The sequence below is a fragment of the Notolabrus celidotus genome, chromosome 13 (genome assembly GCF_009762535.1).
Source record: "Notolabrus celidotus isolate fNotCel1 chromosome 13, fNotCel1.pri, whole genome shotgun sequence".
Classification (NCBI taxonomy): Eukaryota; Metazoa; Chordata; class Actinopteri; order Labriformes; family Labridae; genus Notolabrus; species Notolabrus celidotus.
Genome location: NC_048284.1, coordinates 12715582 through 12732973, shown reverse-complemented (window position 1 = coordinate 12732973; position 17392 = coordinate 12715582). Strand labels below are relative to the sequence as shown.

At 39.2% G+C, this 17392-nt stretch overlaps 1 protein-coding gene across 2 annotated transcripts in view; it reads right to left on the bottom strand.

Moving 5' to 3' along the window:
- utrn (utrophin) overlaps positions 1-17392 on the bottom strand; it is a 281528-nt gene that overhangs the window by 9978 nt on the left and 254158 nt on the right. For both annotated transcript variants that reach the window (XM_034699118.1, XM_034699119.1), the window contains 3 exons: positions 15456-15521; positions 3140-3301; positions 1235-1469 (listed from right to left, as the gene is read on the bottom strand). In XM_034699118.1, the coding sequence (XP_034555009.1) occupies positions 1235-1469; positions 3140-3301; positions 15456-15521 (463 nt within the window). The remainder of the gene's footprint in view (positions 1-1234; positions 1470-3139; positions 3302-15455; positions 15522-17392) is intronic.

Here is a 17392-nt window from a genome sequence, read left to right as displayed (position 1 = left end):
CATCTGACATCTCAACAGCCGCTGTCTAAAAAACGGAGGGAAGGATCCTAAAGGTTGGGAAGAAAACCAACTTTTCCCCATCAAAATGTTAATCTCCATCCATTAAAAATCTGCAGAGTCATATCGGCCGCCCTCCTCAGGCCATATTTGTTGTGAGTTATTACAGTGCTTCCACAGAGCCAATACCTGCTTCTGTGTTTGCTCAGTCTGATTTGTCGGGATGGCTGTTTGTTTGGCTGGAGGGTTGTGCATTTCTCACATGGCAAATACAGTCCAAACCTCAGCGAGCAATTAGGCCCGGCATAAACAAGTGTGGAGGCTATTGATAGAGGGGACTGGAGAGGAATGCTGGACACCAGGACTGAATGGTAATGATGCGATTAGGGTCTAATCTGAGCATTGATGAGCGGGGTTTGTTATTCAAAGACACAATAGAATTAAAATGAATGGGTTAGCTTGTTTACTTGCTGTGTTGTTTTGTATGAAGGCGCTATTCAGGGCACAAGTACATATTTATGTTTATTTAAATGATCTTTAGAGAATCATTTAATTCACTGAAAACATTCTGTTTCATATTGAATGAGTTTTATTAATGAAGTCACACTGTAACAGCCCTGCCAGCTGGTGTGTGTGAGGGAGTGTGTGAACTGATGTCTGCCCTGCTGCTTCCAAATAACAAGAACTATTTTAAAGAACAACTTATGGAAGATATAAACTTTGAATTTAAGTTGTCTATGTGTATAAAGACAAACTCACAGGCTGCATTTATTCACTCTATTAATTCATACTAAGGTTGAAAAATGTAGATGTGTTATGTAACCATAAAAGCTTACATTCCAGTTCCTCTTTTTAAATCTAAAAGAGCTTTCAGCCTCTTTTGTTTTTTACATAATTTGATCAAACCACTTCCAATTTGAAACCATATTTCATTGGATGACAACTTCCCACATCTATGTTGTTTTTTGTATGCTAAGCATCAAAATACAGCCATTCATCCAACAAATGGTCCCTTCAGAGTGACAGTTTGAATCCATTTCAAAGAAGTGCACTTAGCAGTTGTCAGAGAAAAGTCCAGAATAAGAGGATAAAACCCAGAATCCTTTCCTCTGAAGAATGACTGCTGATATTTCTCCCCCTACGAGTCTCTGCATATAAACTCTGTCTCCTCTAGGCTATAACCTGTTGCTTCTCTAGATGAAAGGAGTCCAACAAGTTGGTGTGTGTGTTTTCTCACCTGGTGCAGAAGCTGTCGGAGGCGATGGAGCTGAGACTCCAGCTGTTTGTTGTGTTCCTCCAGGATGTGCATGCGGGCCTCCAGCCGGCCCTTGTGTTGTCGTAGCAGCTTGGCCTCGGCGAGGAGATCGGCCTCATCCGGATGAGCCGAACCCTCTGACTCCCAGGGGCCTCCAGCAGGGGCCCCACGCTGGTTGTGCTGCTCCTTTAGCTGCTCATACTCCCTCTGCAGGGTCCTGGAAGAGAAGGGTTACAAACACAACATGTAATGTTAGGCTTACTCCTTCTTTTGAAGGAAAATGCAACAACTGTTTTTGCTTTCTGGCAGAGAGTATGCCAGGAATTCATCTCAAAACAGCTTTTGTCTCTAAACGGGAATGTTCCTCCTCAAGGTTTAAAATCCACGTGTCAGAATGTGAGGGCGGTGCAGAAATAATGTGCATTTAGCTAACACCTCTCAACCCAGCTGAGCACCTCAGGCTGCATCTGGATGAATAAACCAGCTCTCTTATCTGTCCTCACCATCAAAACACCAAACTGAGAGATATTTATTAGAGGAGTGGTGTTTATCCCTCCAGTAGAGTTACAGACACTTGGCAAATCTCTGCCCTGGAGCATGTAAGCTGCTCTGACGGTGGCCTGGAACCTTACTAAAACAGGTTTGATGTTGTTTTTCATTAATTTATTACCCGTTACATCACACTACATTCATTTAGCTTCAGGTTTCAGACAAAATAATCTTGTGGATACACTGGAAAACTGCAGGTTTATCAAAGTAAGCAATAAGCTGGCTTCTTACTTCATGTATAAATTATGTTCATTTATCTATCATAATGTGCACTTTATATGTCTTAATACAGTATAAATTCATGTGTTCCTTAATTCAAATTATGCCTGTGGAGTATCTTATGCTGTATTTCTTTTATATGGTGCAGCTTAAGATTTTATTAGTGTGTTTTTAATATTTTACATACTTGTTAAATTCACAGGGCATGTGTTATCATTAGTTTGACAGTGCTGTGTTCCCTGGAGCCTTGTTAAGAATAATATCCAGAGCAGGGCTTTATTAAAATAATTATGTGTATTTGCCATGTTTTGTATAAACTAACAATGTGCTTTGTCTTCCTATAGGCTCTTCTCTCTAGTGTGGAACTTTCTGTTGTAAATGTCACTAAAGCCGAGCGTTTGAAGCTCCTCTCTGCCCCGCTGTTCAGTGTGCAGAGATACCACTCTGATGTTTACCTCTGCCTTCGGACTGTAATCCTTTCTTAAAGTGCAATAGACAAACAAAAGGATCTCTTAGCTCACCTTCTCTCTCCATTTAGAACCATTAGCTGCCATGCTTTACCTCAGTTGGCATTTATGAGCATGGCAGAAAAGCTTTCTCTTTCCTCCTCGCTATGTGTGTGTGTGCGTGTGCGTGTGTGTGTGTGTATAATCAACGGTGCCGGTGTAAAAGCACCTCTGCAACAAAAGATTGTACAGTGACGGTGTCTCTGATCCATCTCCATTTACTAATCAAACCGGGGAAAGACTTGGCGTGTGAGACAGACTGAAGGTGCAGGAAGTGTGTGTGTTTGTGTGTTTGTGTGTTTATGTATTGTGCGGTAGAGTGTGACATGAACTCAAATGACACCAAAGTGCTGTAAAGAAACATAAGAACACCTAGGAGGAGAAGATAGATGTTGATTTTGAAAGTTTTCCTCCAAAACAGTTTAACAAAGCAGACCTTTCAATCATCTGAAGAACTTAAAGTTAAAGAGTTAAAGAGCGTAAGATGGTCAAACCAGACAGCTGTGACTCAAATTAGACACAAATGTCTGCTTTTATAAGATTTTCAAACAGTTTTCCTACATTACAGGAACCTCTCCAACAAGTTGTTTTAAGATAATGTTAAATATATTACCTCTGCTCCTCCTCTAAACGAGCAATGATCCTCTCCAGCTCGCCTCGCTCCTCCCTCTCCACGGCCTGCAGGATCTGGGCAGGACTTTGGGGCTGACTGCAGGGGGAGCCCTCCCCTCCCAGTGTCTGACAGTACTGCAGGATCAGGGCATGCTCATCGTCCCTGTGAGAGAGTGAAGGCAGAGTCATCTGATGAGCAAGGAGTCTCAATGTCTTGTCTGTTAGTCAGCTAAATTTACCTTCTGTTCAGTCAGGGCGGGAGAGCTTTTTTTTTTTGCAGTACTTGTGAAACAGAAGAAAGTTTAACAGTTTGGAAGAATTGTGGTAACTGCTTATAGAAAATCATTATATAAGGTAATAAAGTTGGAGAAGAACTTGACCATGAAATGACCATAAAACAAGTACTGCTAAACACAGACAGCGAGCAGTAAAATTAGAGGAGGTGAAAGAATAGTGGTTTCAAGATTACAGGCTAGCTCGCAGACTTTGCTACAGGAACAATTTTTCTCATGTCTCTATTTCATTTCTCTTTAGCCAGATAAGAACCAATAGTGCTAGAAGTAACTTCACAACACCTTTAAAAACACTGTTCTAACTTTTCTTAGATATTCAAACTAGTTTTGAGGACAACAGGTCAAAAAAGGAGCTAACAGTTAAAGCAACTCTGTTTAGCTAGCTTCCTTTAGCTAGAGTATTAAAATACGTGAATGATCATTTTCACATTAAATTAAAGACATTTATAACACAAGATACATCAGGTGTAAAAAATGAAGTGAGTAAATATTTTTGTTCTTCAGTTTTAGCTGTGGCTTATGCTTATATCTGTCATGCGTTAGCATTAGCCATATCTTTGTTCCCTCGGTATACTTTTTTTTAAAGTGAATGTATACCTTTTAAAAAAAAATGTTTTTAGACTTTTCTATTTAATAGTTTTCACACAAAAAAAACAAAAAACAAAGACGTGGCAGCATGTCAACATTGGATGAGTTTGCTTATATATATATATATATATATATATATATATATATATATATATATATATATAAGACTATCTTCTGTAAATAAACAGCTCATTTTTAACTCATCCTTGAGTATAGGATTTGATACCCAATGCAGAAACACACTTTAAAGAAAAAGACCTACAATGTCAACAAGAATAAACAGAGAAAAAAATAAATAAAGAGAAAGTAAAAGCATAAAGCAAATTGAATCAGATTTTATTTAGGCCTGGATATGTATTTATTATATATATAAATATATAGCCACCCCTTAGTTTTTTCCACTGTTTATGTTCTTCGCCGTCTGTTTCTAGCTCAAATCCAATGCTCAAGTACACACATATTTACATCTGTCATTCATCTCTTTTCATGTTATATCAATGTTAGTTATTCTTTTCCATCGCGACTCAAAAACATCACTTAAATTCCTTATCCTGTGTGTTATCCTTGCCATGTTGTGAATTTCATTAATGGTTGCTTTCCATTTCATTATTTGTGGTGGGGTCGGTTTCAGCCAGTTTTTAGTCACATGTTTCATTGCTGATATTCTTAGAATCCTATGTATACATGTAATGTATACATTTAAGACAATTTTATATCTTTGTTTCAAGCTTCAAACAAATCCAGACTCCTGTTTTAATCCCATTGTATCCTTATAGTCTATGTGGCTATCCCTATTAGCTTTAAAGTCCCAAAAAGGATTTCCGCCCTTTTGATAAATCAATAAAGATTTCTACGATGAAATGAAGCTGGGTTTAACTGTCTTCTTTCTTGAATAAATCTCTGGAGACTTTAGATTTATCAAAGCAGTGTGAGGAGAAGCCAGCGTACAGTACAAACTAATGAAAACGGCAGCTTCCATTGAGCTCGCTCAAACAAGGCTTGCGGTAGCTGTCTGAATGTATATGGTCTTCAGCTATAGTAGGTCTGCTACACTGTAAGATCCACAATCCCTGGTGGAATAGAGATGTGTCACTCTCTATTATCAGACGGCTGTAATAAGAGAGGGCTGTGAAGAGATGGAGGGACCAGAGAGGAGAGGACGCCTGCAGACAGATGGAAAGATATGGCAGAAAGGAAGGAGTGCTTTCTGCCGGAGCCTGCTGGTGTGTATCAGTATGTGTCTGTATACGTGTCCATCTCTGTATGTTCTATCTGAGTGATCTGAAAGGGGGTGGCAGTCCCGCCTAAGCCCAGATGTCACCTTCTGAAACATAACCTGAGCTTTGAAGACCCGACCTGACAACTCCACACGTTTAAAAAAAAAAAAAAGCTGTCAGACTGATATGTAAATCAGCTTTCTGTGATGAAGCTGGATGAGAAAGTTTGGTGGAACGGTGGCTCCATGTGTGGCTTCCCATCCACCACCACCGTCTAGATTTTGGCATTTTTCTTAAATTCATGCTGTCCTGATATCCTGCAGTGCTGTCACTCTGTGACATTAATATCCTGCCGTTTTACAGCATACAAACAAGCATGTCCCTGGGCTTGAACAAAAATCTTGACATGGAGAGATTTCTGCTACCACCTACAGTTTCACTGTGCTGGATATTTGAACATAGCTTTCGTACTATTTTAAGTTGCTTTCTTGCATCTTTAGGCATTGTTTCTATCAGTTCTGACCACATTTTACACACAGGAGTAGTAACTGAGATCAAGGAACATGATGACACTAATATGACAAAGTGTGAGTGCAAGAAGCTGCAAAAAATATGAAAGGTTGTCAACACCAAACTATTCAGCTGGATCAGAAGTACTAAAGCGAGCAAAGAAGAAATGTCATTACTAATCTGTAGAGGCACAAAAAACAATGTATGTGCAAAACAATGGTAGCTCCAGATGGTTGGGTTGAACCACAGTGGTAACATTCCCAACATGAATGGTAGCCAAAACTGCAGAGGTAGCTCTGATGGTCACCAAAAATGGAAATCAAAAACCAGCCACATTTGTGTTTTCTTAGCTGATCTCTGTTTACCTGACTTGTTGTGACATGACTTGTTCCAAGGTACAGAACACTGCGTTTGACCTCTACTGGGCTGAAAACTCTGCTGTACTTTGAGCCACATCTCCACCAGCAGTAACATCCTGGCAGGTACTCCTGGCACCTGTTTAAATACACACTGACTCACCATTAACTCGGTTCACACTCTCTTATCAGGGCCAGACCATAACTGAGAGCATAATCCTTGGCTATAATGAGCGAGTTAATCAAATAGGCTCTGGAGAGCAAGCTGGCAAACTGAAATGTCTCAGACACCCTTGAATTCACCGTAGGAGACATCAATGAGTTTTCAGAAAGTACTCTGAATGCTATTATCACCACATGCATAACAAAGAGAGGTTACCATTAAGAATTTTTCTCTTTCTGACAGATGACATGAATTATACCTTTTTAAAGCCGAGGGCTGAGGCGAGGGGGATAGCAAGTGAAAGCCACACAGAATGAGGCTTTCACCTCTAAAAGTAACGTTATGTCAAACCAGCAGCCTCTCATGTACGCTCAGAAGAAAAAAGGTCTTTATCACTAACCAGCCTAAGCTCCTTGTGTGATATAAAGCACACATTTAGAGTGCCTTTTCTTTAGCAATAAGCTCTGCTTTAAGTTTAAACTTTTCATATAATATGCCAAAAGAAAGGCACTCATGATAGAAGAGAGCTTGACTCTTAGCAGGAACTCCATATGTTCTGAACCTCTCTGCACTCCCAATTAAAGAAATCATTCGACTGCTTTGTTATCTCATATAAGCAGTAGCTCTCTCTTTATTACGTTCCTTCCTAACATTGTGTAAGCGTTCTTTAATTGGCCAATAAAACTTGAAAATACATTTTCCAGTCCTTCGGAATACTCCTACAGTCATATGCACGCACATATTTGTGATGATTCACCAGTTTCACTTTAAATTTTAGATGTTAAGCTGAAGATAAATGACGAAAAAGCTGGCAGAAACTGCAAGGAGAAATGCCCAAACATACTCTTGCAAACAGATATTTCTCTGTATGCTGTGAAAAGCAACACAGGGATGCTGAAGAAAGCCTCAGTTCCTGGAGAGACACTTGAAAATTGGTGGCAGTAGTGTCCTCTGGGGTTCAAGACAAAGGTCCTGCACAAACTGAGTGTCCAATTAGGCCGAGGCATGGCAACAAGAAGCAGCAGCAGGGCTTTATGGCTGGAAGGGTTTGCCCAGAGGACACCAGTAAGGAGGATTATTTGGTGTGGAAATGGGGACTGCGTCTGGCTTACAAACCAGCTGCTTTGGACTATTGGGAGAAGAAGAGGAGTGCAATGAAAGGACTGGAGGCTCAGGCTTTGTGGTTTTGTGGATGAAGAGGAAGGAACATAAAAGAAGGAGATGATAGAGGAAGAGAGCATCAGATTTAAATGTGTATAATGGGGATGAATGGCAAAGCTATTAACCGCAATGCATTGTGAATGAGAGTCGTGCTTGGCGAGGGTAAGCGAGGACACAGCTGAACGGACTTTTACAGTCTGCTTTACTCTATAACGATAGCCTCCAGGCCTTATGCTTAGCTAATATATCACAAAGCAGGCAGCCCTTCTAGAGCTGGAGAGGGCTATCAGCTGTCTCGCTTCTCACAATCATCACAACAAAATGAAAAAAACAGACCAGACATGGTCATTTTCAGCCGTTTGATTCAGACACACTAGCAGCGTCTTTTCTCGCATACCTCAGACAGTTTTTTCTTTTATTATCAGGTGTTACTTATCAACCAGGACAGAAACCTTAATGGAATAGTTTGTTCTGTTTTTAGAGGGGGGTCGTATGAGGTTCTTGTCAACTGTAAGTCTATTAACCACAAGAGATGCCGCACAGCTCAGCCCCTTTATTGAGAAACCGACCAGTACTGGCACAAAAGCTAGGCTACACACTGCTGCACACAGGGTCTTTGGTATCATATAATTTAGCCAATTTTAAGAAACCAAAACACCAAGGGTGGTGTAAAGACTCATTTATGCTCTAAATCAGATACACAAACAGATGCAAACAGAGTCTTCTCCTTAAACTCCGTATTTCTGCACGTTTTCTGGAAGCCATTCAAAATGTATCTTATTTTATGTAACCAGGAGAAAACTCACTGGGATTAAACATCTCTTTCTCCTGAGTGTCCTGGCTAAGGCAGGCTGCAACCATACATTCAATATGATACAAAATAATTAAGTATAATACAGAAAACACAAAAAGATTTGTCCATATTGACCGTGAAGAATCATGGGAATCAAGAAGAATACTTCTGAAAATGTCAGAACTTTTTAAGGGGGAGACTGTGTGAGATGGTTTGAATATAAACATGTTAATGATGTTACCAAGCCTGGGCACAGAGACACACATCTAAAACAGAACAGCTGGGGTGAGATCAGACTCCTCCATTGTCGCCACTTTGGACTCTTTTTCTGTGGTGTAACTTTTGACTTCAAGTGGCGCTAAGTGCCATTGTTTCACGTTCATTGGGGGTATGTGATGATTATATAGTTCAAAACATACATGATCTATTTCAAGGAAGTAACAGTTACCCTAAAGTATATGCATGTACAGAAAATTCACAGCACTTTAGTCTGTTGTCAGAAAGCCACCACGTTTGACACAATGCACATACGTTCCTCCGCCTGCAGCTCACTGATAAGCTGTTTAGGATTGCGTCTTTGAGGTAGACAGTGTTTTTTAACTTATAATGGATACTGTTCTAATGCACTGTTGTTGGATTTCTTTAAAAGATAAGTTGGCATCATGTTTCAAATCAGAATATCTTTCAATAACTGTGACCCCTCTAGGCCTGTGGTGTTCCCCAAGGATCCGTCCTAGAGCCCTTTATTCTTACGTTACACCTGCTTTCAGACAGAGCTCAGAGGGAAATAGTTAAGAGAGAGAGAAACAAGGAAGGTTGAAAGAGGGCAGAGGCTACAAGTCTTTTATTCCTCTCCTCGAGTAAGATGTTTAAAAATCACTTTTGATATCCATACCTGGGGACTGATCACATCTAAAGCCAGATACTCTGCTAACTAAAGGTTTTGTTTAGTGGGCAGCTCCTAAAAATAATAATGTTTACTCCTGCGTGTAGTGTTCATTCTGAAGGTTGCCCGGGCCCAAAGGTAAAAACATGATTAGACTATAACTGAAAATGATGAAAGAGGAGAGAGAGAGAGAAGGGAGTACAGGGGAAGATGAAAGGACGTTTATAAAGAAAAGGGTTGCAGAAATTAAAAGGAAGAGAGACAGGAATAAAGGGCAAATATCAAAAGAAAAAGGGACATCACCGAGGGAAAGACTGGAAAAGGAGAGATAACCAAACAAAAAAGTGACGTCCTGAGGCAGCATTGGTGACTATGATGTGCTTTGACTGAAGGTCAAGGAAAATGGGCGGCACAGGCTTTCTAATGAGGCCTCCTTTAAGATAAAAGCGGAAAAAACACGAGCACACACACGCTATCTCCAGGGCCCCAACAGACACAACCATATTATTGATATCACTGCACAGCTGGCAGCGAGCACAGATCAGTGTGTGCCGGCTTTGAACGATCAGAAAATACAAGCCAAAAGCCAAACATGCATGTAATTGGCAAACGCAGACATCCATGTAGCACTATGCATGTTTTCATAAGCCAACCCACTGCCAGGAAGGCATCTTCTGCTATCCTGCCATGCTCAGGGATCATTCCCAAGTGTGTGAGCGTGTGTCCTTACAAACAGCCGAATGGAGTGGTGTGATAGACAAAGAGGCTTGGGTGAAATCAGCTGTAGGCGGAAGAGAATGGACCTTTCGAAAAGAGAGGAAAGACATTCAACCACTCCAAACCAAAAGGCATCAAAAGGGAAGATTGTGAGCTGAAAACTAAGACAACACAATGTAGAGGTTTTTCCTTTGAAGAGGGATATGGATGAGTGGACTGTTTTACTTTCAAGCCGCTATCAAGCTGATAGTGCTGTTTTTACAAAGGATATCACAGTAACTTTCTCCTCTAAAGTAGGGCTTGGAAAAGTGGTGCATAAAAACATGGCTGCTGGCTGATTGTGGCCTTTTAAAATTGGTGACACTTCATTCAAAACTAATGTGAATTACATTTTATTGCAGCTGATTAACATTTAGGTCAAAGTCATCAAATTTATGATTAAAAGAAAAGAAAAATTACTTGTACTTTTGATGTACATTAATTACATTCTATTATTATCTTAGTGAGTTCTTCTGCCTGATATGCAGACTTCTTCAAGGAGTAACAATTTCCATCAGAAAGATGTCAACTTTTTTTAGCTGGTGGTCAAATTTGGGAGGCAATTATATTAAGTTAATTGTCCTTGAAGCATCAAGCAAATTGGATGCAGTTCATTTTTCTTCCTTATTAGTGGGAAGACTCAGACTGCAGAAAATAAAAGATGCCTCCATTTGAGAGCTTTGTTATTCATTTTAGGTTCAATAATAACCACATTTGTCTCTGCATCTCAAAAAATTGCATGAGATCAAAAGATGGGTGTCACACACACACAGCTAAGTTGTGCTTCATGTTTATAAGTACAAAGCCGCTCTTGTCAAATATGTGTGCAGCACTAGTTTTAACTTTTATTCGTGACTGTCATTGAAACTTTCCTCGCTTCAGGGATGTTACACTTTTATCTTCACAGTTGCACTAAAGCTGTTGTTTTTGTTGTTGTTTTGTAGCAAATCTTAGAGCAATGACACTGATGTAAAAGTGAGTGAGAGTTAAAAAAAACTATCATTCTGTTCTAAATGTGCCCTGGTGGGTGTTTTTTTCCCTATGCTAGTAAACCCATTAGCCTTCATCAGACCATCATCTTCCTCACCTCATTAACGCCCTACACAGCTCTGTGCACAATCCTCTGTGCTGTTCCAGAGCTGGCAGAGATAATGGCCTCCTCTCTTAAATAAGCCAGAGTACAAAGCACAAAACAGCACAGAGGAGTGGGAATAATGTGTTTGTCCTGCATCACCACAGCTCTGGGAGGAAAAGAAATCCACCTTCTCCAGCTCTCCAACATGTTTTGTCTTTCTATTCTCTTGTCTTGCTGTTGATCAGTTGAAAAGCAAAGTGAGCTTTGGGAGCCTTCAGTGGAAGACCTCAGGTTTCTGAAACACGGCAAGTTCAAATGAAGGTGAAGTGTGGGAGCGCTGGGCCTCACGATGCACGCCAATCAGCAGGGGAGGCAGAAGCTCGGTGAAGAAGAGGTGAAGCTCGATGCTTGAAATCATCTTCAATCAGGATTCTCAAAGGTTTGAACCATCCTCCCATGTGCCTTTTCACTGTTGTGCTGTAATTTGTTTTTCCATCCATTTCTGTGCCAAATGGGCATCTCTTTGCTCTCCTGGTGCACACTACCAGAAATTTAGAAATATTACTTTTTGTCCAGAGCTGTTTTTGCCTTTTATATTTTCCACATATCGTGACTTTCATACCAACTTTACCAGCTTTTGATGACTCAAATACAGAGCTGATCCTTGAAATTGTTTCTTGTGTTTTGTTTTTACTTACAAATGCTTATAACCAAGGCGTATAGGAGGTTTTGTGTCTCTTTTGTATCTAGTGAAAGAAATCTTGTATTTCTACTACCAACACCTGAGAGATTTTGAACCTTAAATTTAAATTACTGGATTTGGTCAGCTAAGAGACGTCATTCATTGGTTTTTAAAGAGGCGCTCTGAGGCCCAAAGATACTGGATCTATGGAATATGGAACCTAACTTTCAGCCAACCAAGGAAAAGGCAAAGAGATGGAGATATGATGGACCTCTTCTATGTTTATACCTGTCAGTCAGCCATCTCTCTAATCATGCCAGATCCTTCAAAATAGGTAACTTTGCTATCTTCAAAACAGATGTGTGTACATGGTGTATGATTTGAGTAATAGGCTAAACCATTTTTTGAACCAGGCTGTAAACATATTTGTATGCTGTCAAAATGGGCGTTTTTTAATTTATTGATTTTTTCGATATCATTACTATGAAGTCAGATTAATGTATGTAGCATACAAATCCAGGACAAATTTCACTGCAGGAACAATAAAGTGTATCGTATTGTATCATGTTGTATCCTACTTTGTAGTATTGTATTGTATTGTATTGGCTAGTATTGTATTAATCACATCAGTCATAAAGTATTCATATATCCTGTGTAGGTATGATGCAGTCCTGTATCGTATGGTATCAAATTGTATCATATTGTAGGGTATAGTTTATAATTGAATCGTATCAAATATCGTATATTGTATCGTATCATTTCAAATTGTATCATACCATTTAGTCTCGTCATATCGTATTGTATTGTACCATTTAGATTCGAATTGTACTGTATTGTTTGGTTTGAATTGTATCGTGTATCGTACCATTGAGTTTTGAATCGTATCATATTGGATCAAACTGTATCTTCTTTAAATTTAATTGCAAATAACTTTTTAATAATTGCTATTTTATATGCTCTTGTTTGCTTTATACTGTTTTGCACTGTCTACTTTGCTGCTGTAACACTTAGATTTCCCCGTTGTGGGACGAATAAAGGATATCTTATCTTATCAAATAGTATCATGTCCTAACTTATCATATAGTTTCGTACAGTATTATATCAAAACGTATAGCTTAGTATCAAATCTTATATATATTTTTTTTGAAATTCTTTATTTTGTTATTGGACAGCAGTTTGTTGTACATAGCATTGACATATAAAAGAGAGAATAATGTTCATTTCCTCTGCAGCTCTCCATTTTTAAAGATTATTAAAACTAAATACAACCTGGGGTAGACGATATGTATACATTATAGTGAGCCAGAAACATTTCAGGGAGAGATAAGTGACAGAAAGTCACAAAAAAACAAAACAAATAAACATGTAATTAGCTAAGACAAGACGGCATCACCCGGTTCTTGAATGGTATCATCCACAAATCTGTCTGTAAGGATTTTACATAGTTAGTCCACTTGATCCAGAGTTTAATAAAGTCGTCCTTCTGAAGTCGTAAACAGAAAGTAATCCTTTCCATAACATAAATATAATTTACTATATTAATCCACTCCTGTATTGTGGGAGGTTCAGGAAGCAACCAGCTCCTCGTAAATAATCTTATAGTTTTTAATCTTTTCGTATCTTATCATATCATATCGTATCGAGTGGAACTAAACCGGACCGTATCATATTGAATCGAATTGTATTGTATCCTATCGTACCATCGTATAGTTTTTACAGTGTGAGACCTCTGAAAACACATTTGTGCAGTAGAAGTAGATATTTTTGTCCTCATCAAAATATTTACCAAAAAAAACCATAAAGAAAATCAATTTTAGCCTTTCTGTAGTAGTGACATGTGCCTGTTCATTTCACACATGCATACACTCTAATTCCCAATTCTTCAATGATGATCTATGATCATGGAAAGGCACCAAACACGATGAGGAATCGTGTGCTTCTGTGACAACACGTTTGTGTGTCTGTAAACTCAGATGCCTTTTGAACCTCAAGAGCTCATTGCCCTGATTAGGATCTCAGCTGGGAAAAGGGACAAAAACCCCTTCAACTGGAAGGCCCTTCAGAGGAAAGCCACATGCCTGCACACATACACACACCTTATCAGAGATGTCAGCTTTTCATCAGCTTTCCCTCGTTTTTTATTTTTTCGTGATTTCTTCTTTTTCAAGTTTGCCTTGCTCTCATCTCCTCTGATCAAAGATAGCTGGTCGTTATCAGAGATCCAGAAAGCAATCACTCTCACGTCTCATTGTTGGCACTCTAATCCATTACATTTCGTCTAAAGTCCCATCCTTCCCTCTGTATCCGACCACATCCTATTGTCTCTTCCCCTGGCTCCGTATTTCTTCTGCTATCTCAAATCCATCCTCATTTCTCACAGACACACACTCTCTCTGGATCTCTCTCCAGGATTGTGGAAAGACACCTTATTATTTCTTTGGCTGGTTTTGATACACTGAAGGGAAGGAAGACACATTTCTGGGCTGTCCTGACAGGTAAACATTGGGGTGGAAGAAGTCTCAGAGCTATAATGAAACCAAACATCAACAAACAAACTGGATCTAAGATCTGGACTTTTGGAACAGTTACTTGTTGATTTGGTAAAAACCTGTGAGAGGAGTTGGATTAATTTGTAGAGGAATAACTAGAATAATACTGCATTATACTGGAGAGACTTGGCACCATGGTGCCTTGTTTTATGTGGTGTATACAAATTGGAAATTTCCCCGTAATCATACATCAAGTCATTTTTGTGAAAAGTGTTGTCGACGCATGGATTTTTAAAATTTGGGTACACAGAAGTAAGTGCCGTTGTAAAAGAACAAAACTAAAGAAAAAAGAGCCAGAGAAGAAGAAGAGTAATATTCCAAGATTAAATCCACAAATTTGTGATTATAAAGTTTCAAATTTGTGAGCTTATGAAGTCACAAACTCCCGAGAAAACCACAGTAAAAGTTTGTCAAAGAACCACATCAACTCTCACTTTCACACATCAGCGCTGCTGTGCATCATGCCTGCCGTGCTGGACCTCATTAAATTGTGCTTTTCAACCGGATAGCTTTTGATTCTGATGATCTGTCTCAAGTTAATCATGAACTAACTACTTCATTCATTTCACTGACAGCAAAATTACCTGCTGAAGCCATGTTCCTGTTACTGTTACACCTCATCATTTTGTTTGCTTGTGGCATCATGTGGTTTACTGACTGGGTCTTTTAGTGTAACCAGGATGTTTCTAAGTGAAGCAACATGCTCTATAAATACTATTTTCTGAGTTTGTGTTTCTCACAAAATTGCCACTTCTCACACAAATTTGTGACTTTATACTCACAAATGTGCAACATTATAATCTCACATTTCTTTTCCTCTTTAATCAAAAATGTGTGACTTAAATTTGGAATGTCACTCTTTTCCTCTGGCTCCCTTTATTCTTTTTAAATTTCCTTAATAAACACTCATACCTAATGGCTTTCCTTTTTTAACACCCCCTACTTTTAACATGGTTGAACCCTCGGCCTGAAACTTTGACAGCGTCATGGACAAGTGTAGAGGACAAAGCTTGGAAAAAACTTTTAATAAAATGGGCAGATCGAAGCCCCGTTACAGTAACTTTCCAAAACGAAGCGTCATCCAATTGTACTCACTTTTATGACACCCGGCAAAAAAGTTGTAGACTGACATGTTTGAGAGTTTTTTTTTTTTGTTGTTATTGCATCAGGCAAATTAATTTCAATGTGAGTGCTGAAACAATATAAAGTACAGCTACATTTGAAAGGAAGTGTCTTCTTGCAGAAAATATAGAACAAAGAAATGTCAGAAAGAAATATGTGGACTTACATGCTTCCTGTGGCTGAGCTGCTGTCTGTGGGCAGAGAGCCATTGGAGCGCTCCATCTGAGCCAACCTGAAAATAAATAAATAAATAAAAAAACTCATTAGTGACTGTCAATTAAATTAAAACCAAAGCATTAAAACACTATCATCATCAAAATGCAGAACACCAACATCATCAAATGTGGATCTCATCACCACAGAAGCACACCAATTAAAATTTAAAGAATGAAGTCTGCAGGCTGGTTAAATGAGAAATGACCTCGAATATTACTGTGTGCATGCACAGACTGCAGTATGGTACAGTCTATGAGACTGTGTGTAGGTGCGTGAGTCTTTCAGGATAATATTTAAATTCTTCTGGTCCTGTATTCAGCCAAAGCAGCCGTGCTAATGAGGCAGCTTCCCCAGATCAAAGCCTGCATTTACTCAACTCTGCAACAGAGAGGCAGCAGGGTTGGCCTGCAGATTAAGAACATGATCCATGCACTTAACTTCAGGATGAAATTGAACCATGGCAGAATATTTATTACTGGAGATGTACGGCGTTATGATTCCAGCGGTAGAATCTCATCATTATGTGCACTTCATTCCATGCAAATCTAAACGCTACACTTTAATCCAAAAGTGTCAGCGTCCATATTTCAGTTGAAATTATTCTCGACAAGGCTCATGTCTGTGTGGCTGCTGATAAAACAATGCATCCGGGAACAGTGAGCAAAGGTTAATGGCGTGTGACCAATGGAAGGCTACAGGCCGGGTAGAGCAGAGCTGCATAAGAAGACCCTTTAAGATTTAAGCTTTGTGTGGAAGGACACACGCCGCTCCTGTTTGACACGAGTAACCTTTAAGAGATGATAAGCTTCGGACGGATTCGAGACTCATTCACAAGACAAAATGGAACGTGTGCAAAGTTGAGATCAGAAAATTCAGACTTATCTTGGAACCCAACATGGCGGGTATCCGATGTCACAGCAGCAGAACATTAGTTTGGTGATGTTGGTAATGACTTACTGCAGATCTCATGCTGTGTACATCTGTGTGCTGATGTACGCAGCGGGATCACTGCGAGTGGGTGTTCGAAAACAGCTATCAGGCGATCTGCTGCTACTCTGATCACAGCAAGCAGATCTGAAATGTCCCCATCCAAAGAGAGGTGGGTGGTTGCATGTTTTCTGAGTTCACTCTCAGAGCACACTTTGACAGTCGGTTGACATTTATTGCATGCAAACACCACAAAATAAAAAGCATATACACACTGTTTTATGAGTGTTGTTTACATTTTCCTTGACACCAAACAATAAAAAAGTGTGCAATAGTCTACTATAACATCATGACACTTATTATGCCTCTCCAGCACATTTCAACTGTGCCTAATGTTTATAAAACATCCAGATATACAGTGTTTTTCACTCCATACAGTACTATTAAAAGTTCAGGCTGACATTTACAATTACATATTTAAGGTAATACTAAACTTTTGAGCAGTATCATTTTTTAAAGATTCCAGGTCGTGACAGAAATAAATATATTGTTGGTTGTGTTTATCAGGAACTCTGGGGCTGTCAGAGGAGAAAATGCAGACAAACATTTCTGCCTTCCTTGCTGTCTGTAACTGCAGTGGCAAAGATTTAGAATACAAACCGAAGGTAAGAGTCTGTGGTACTCATGCTATGTTATTATTCCTCTGTCAAGCTAAAATTGGCAATTTAAGTCCTGAAATAATGAAAATAAATTACTTTGTTGATACTGGTATGATTCGTTCATCTTTTATTTTGATTCTGGACTTCAAGCTAAGACATATTTATAGTTTAAAGAGAATAAAACAGCAGTTTTTCCTTCTCTCTAAAAATCTGGTCTGACCAACGTTCAAGATAATGCAAAGAGGGTTTACTGTACAGTCTTTATTTACATGTGTTTTCAAAAATAAAAATAAATAAGTAA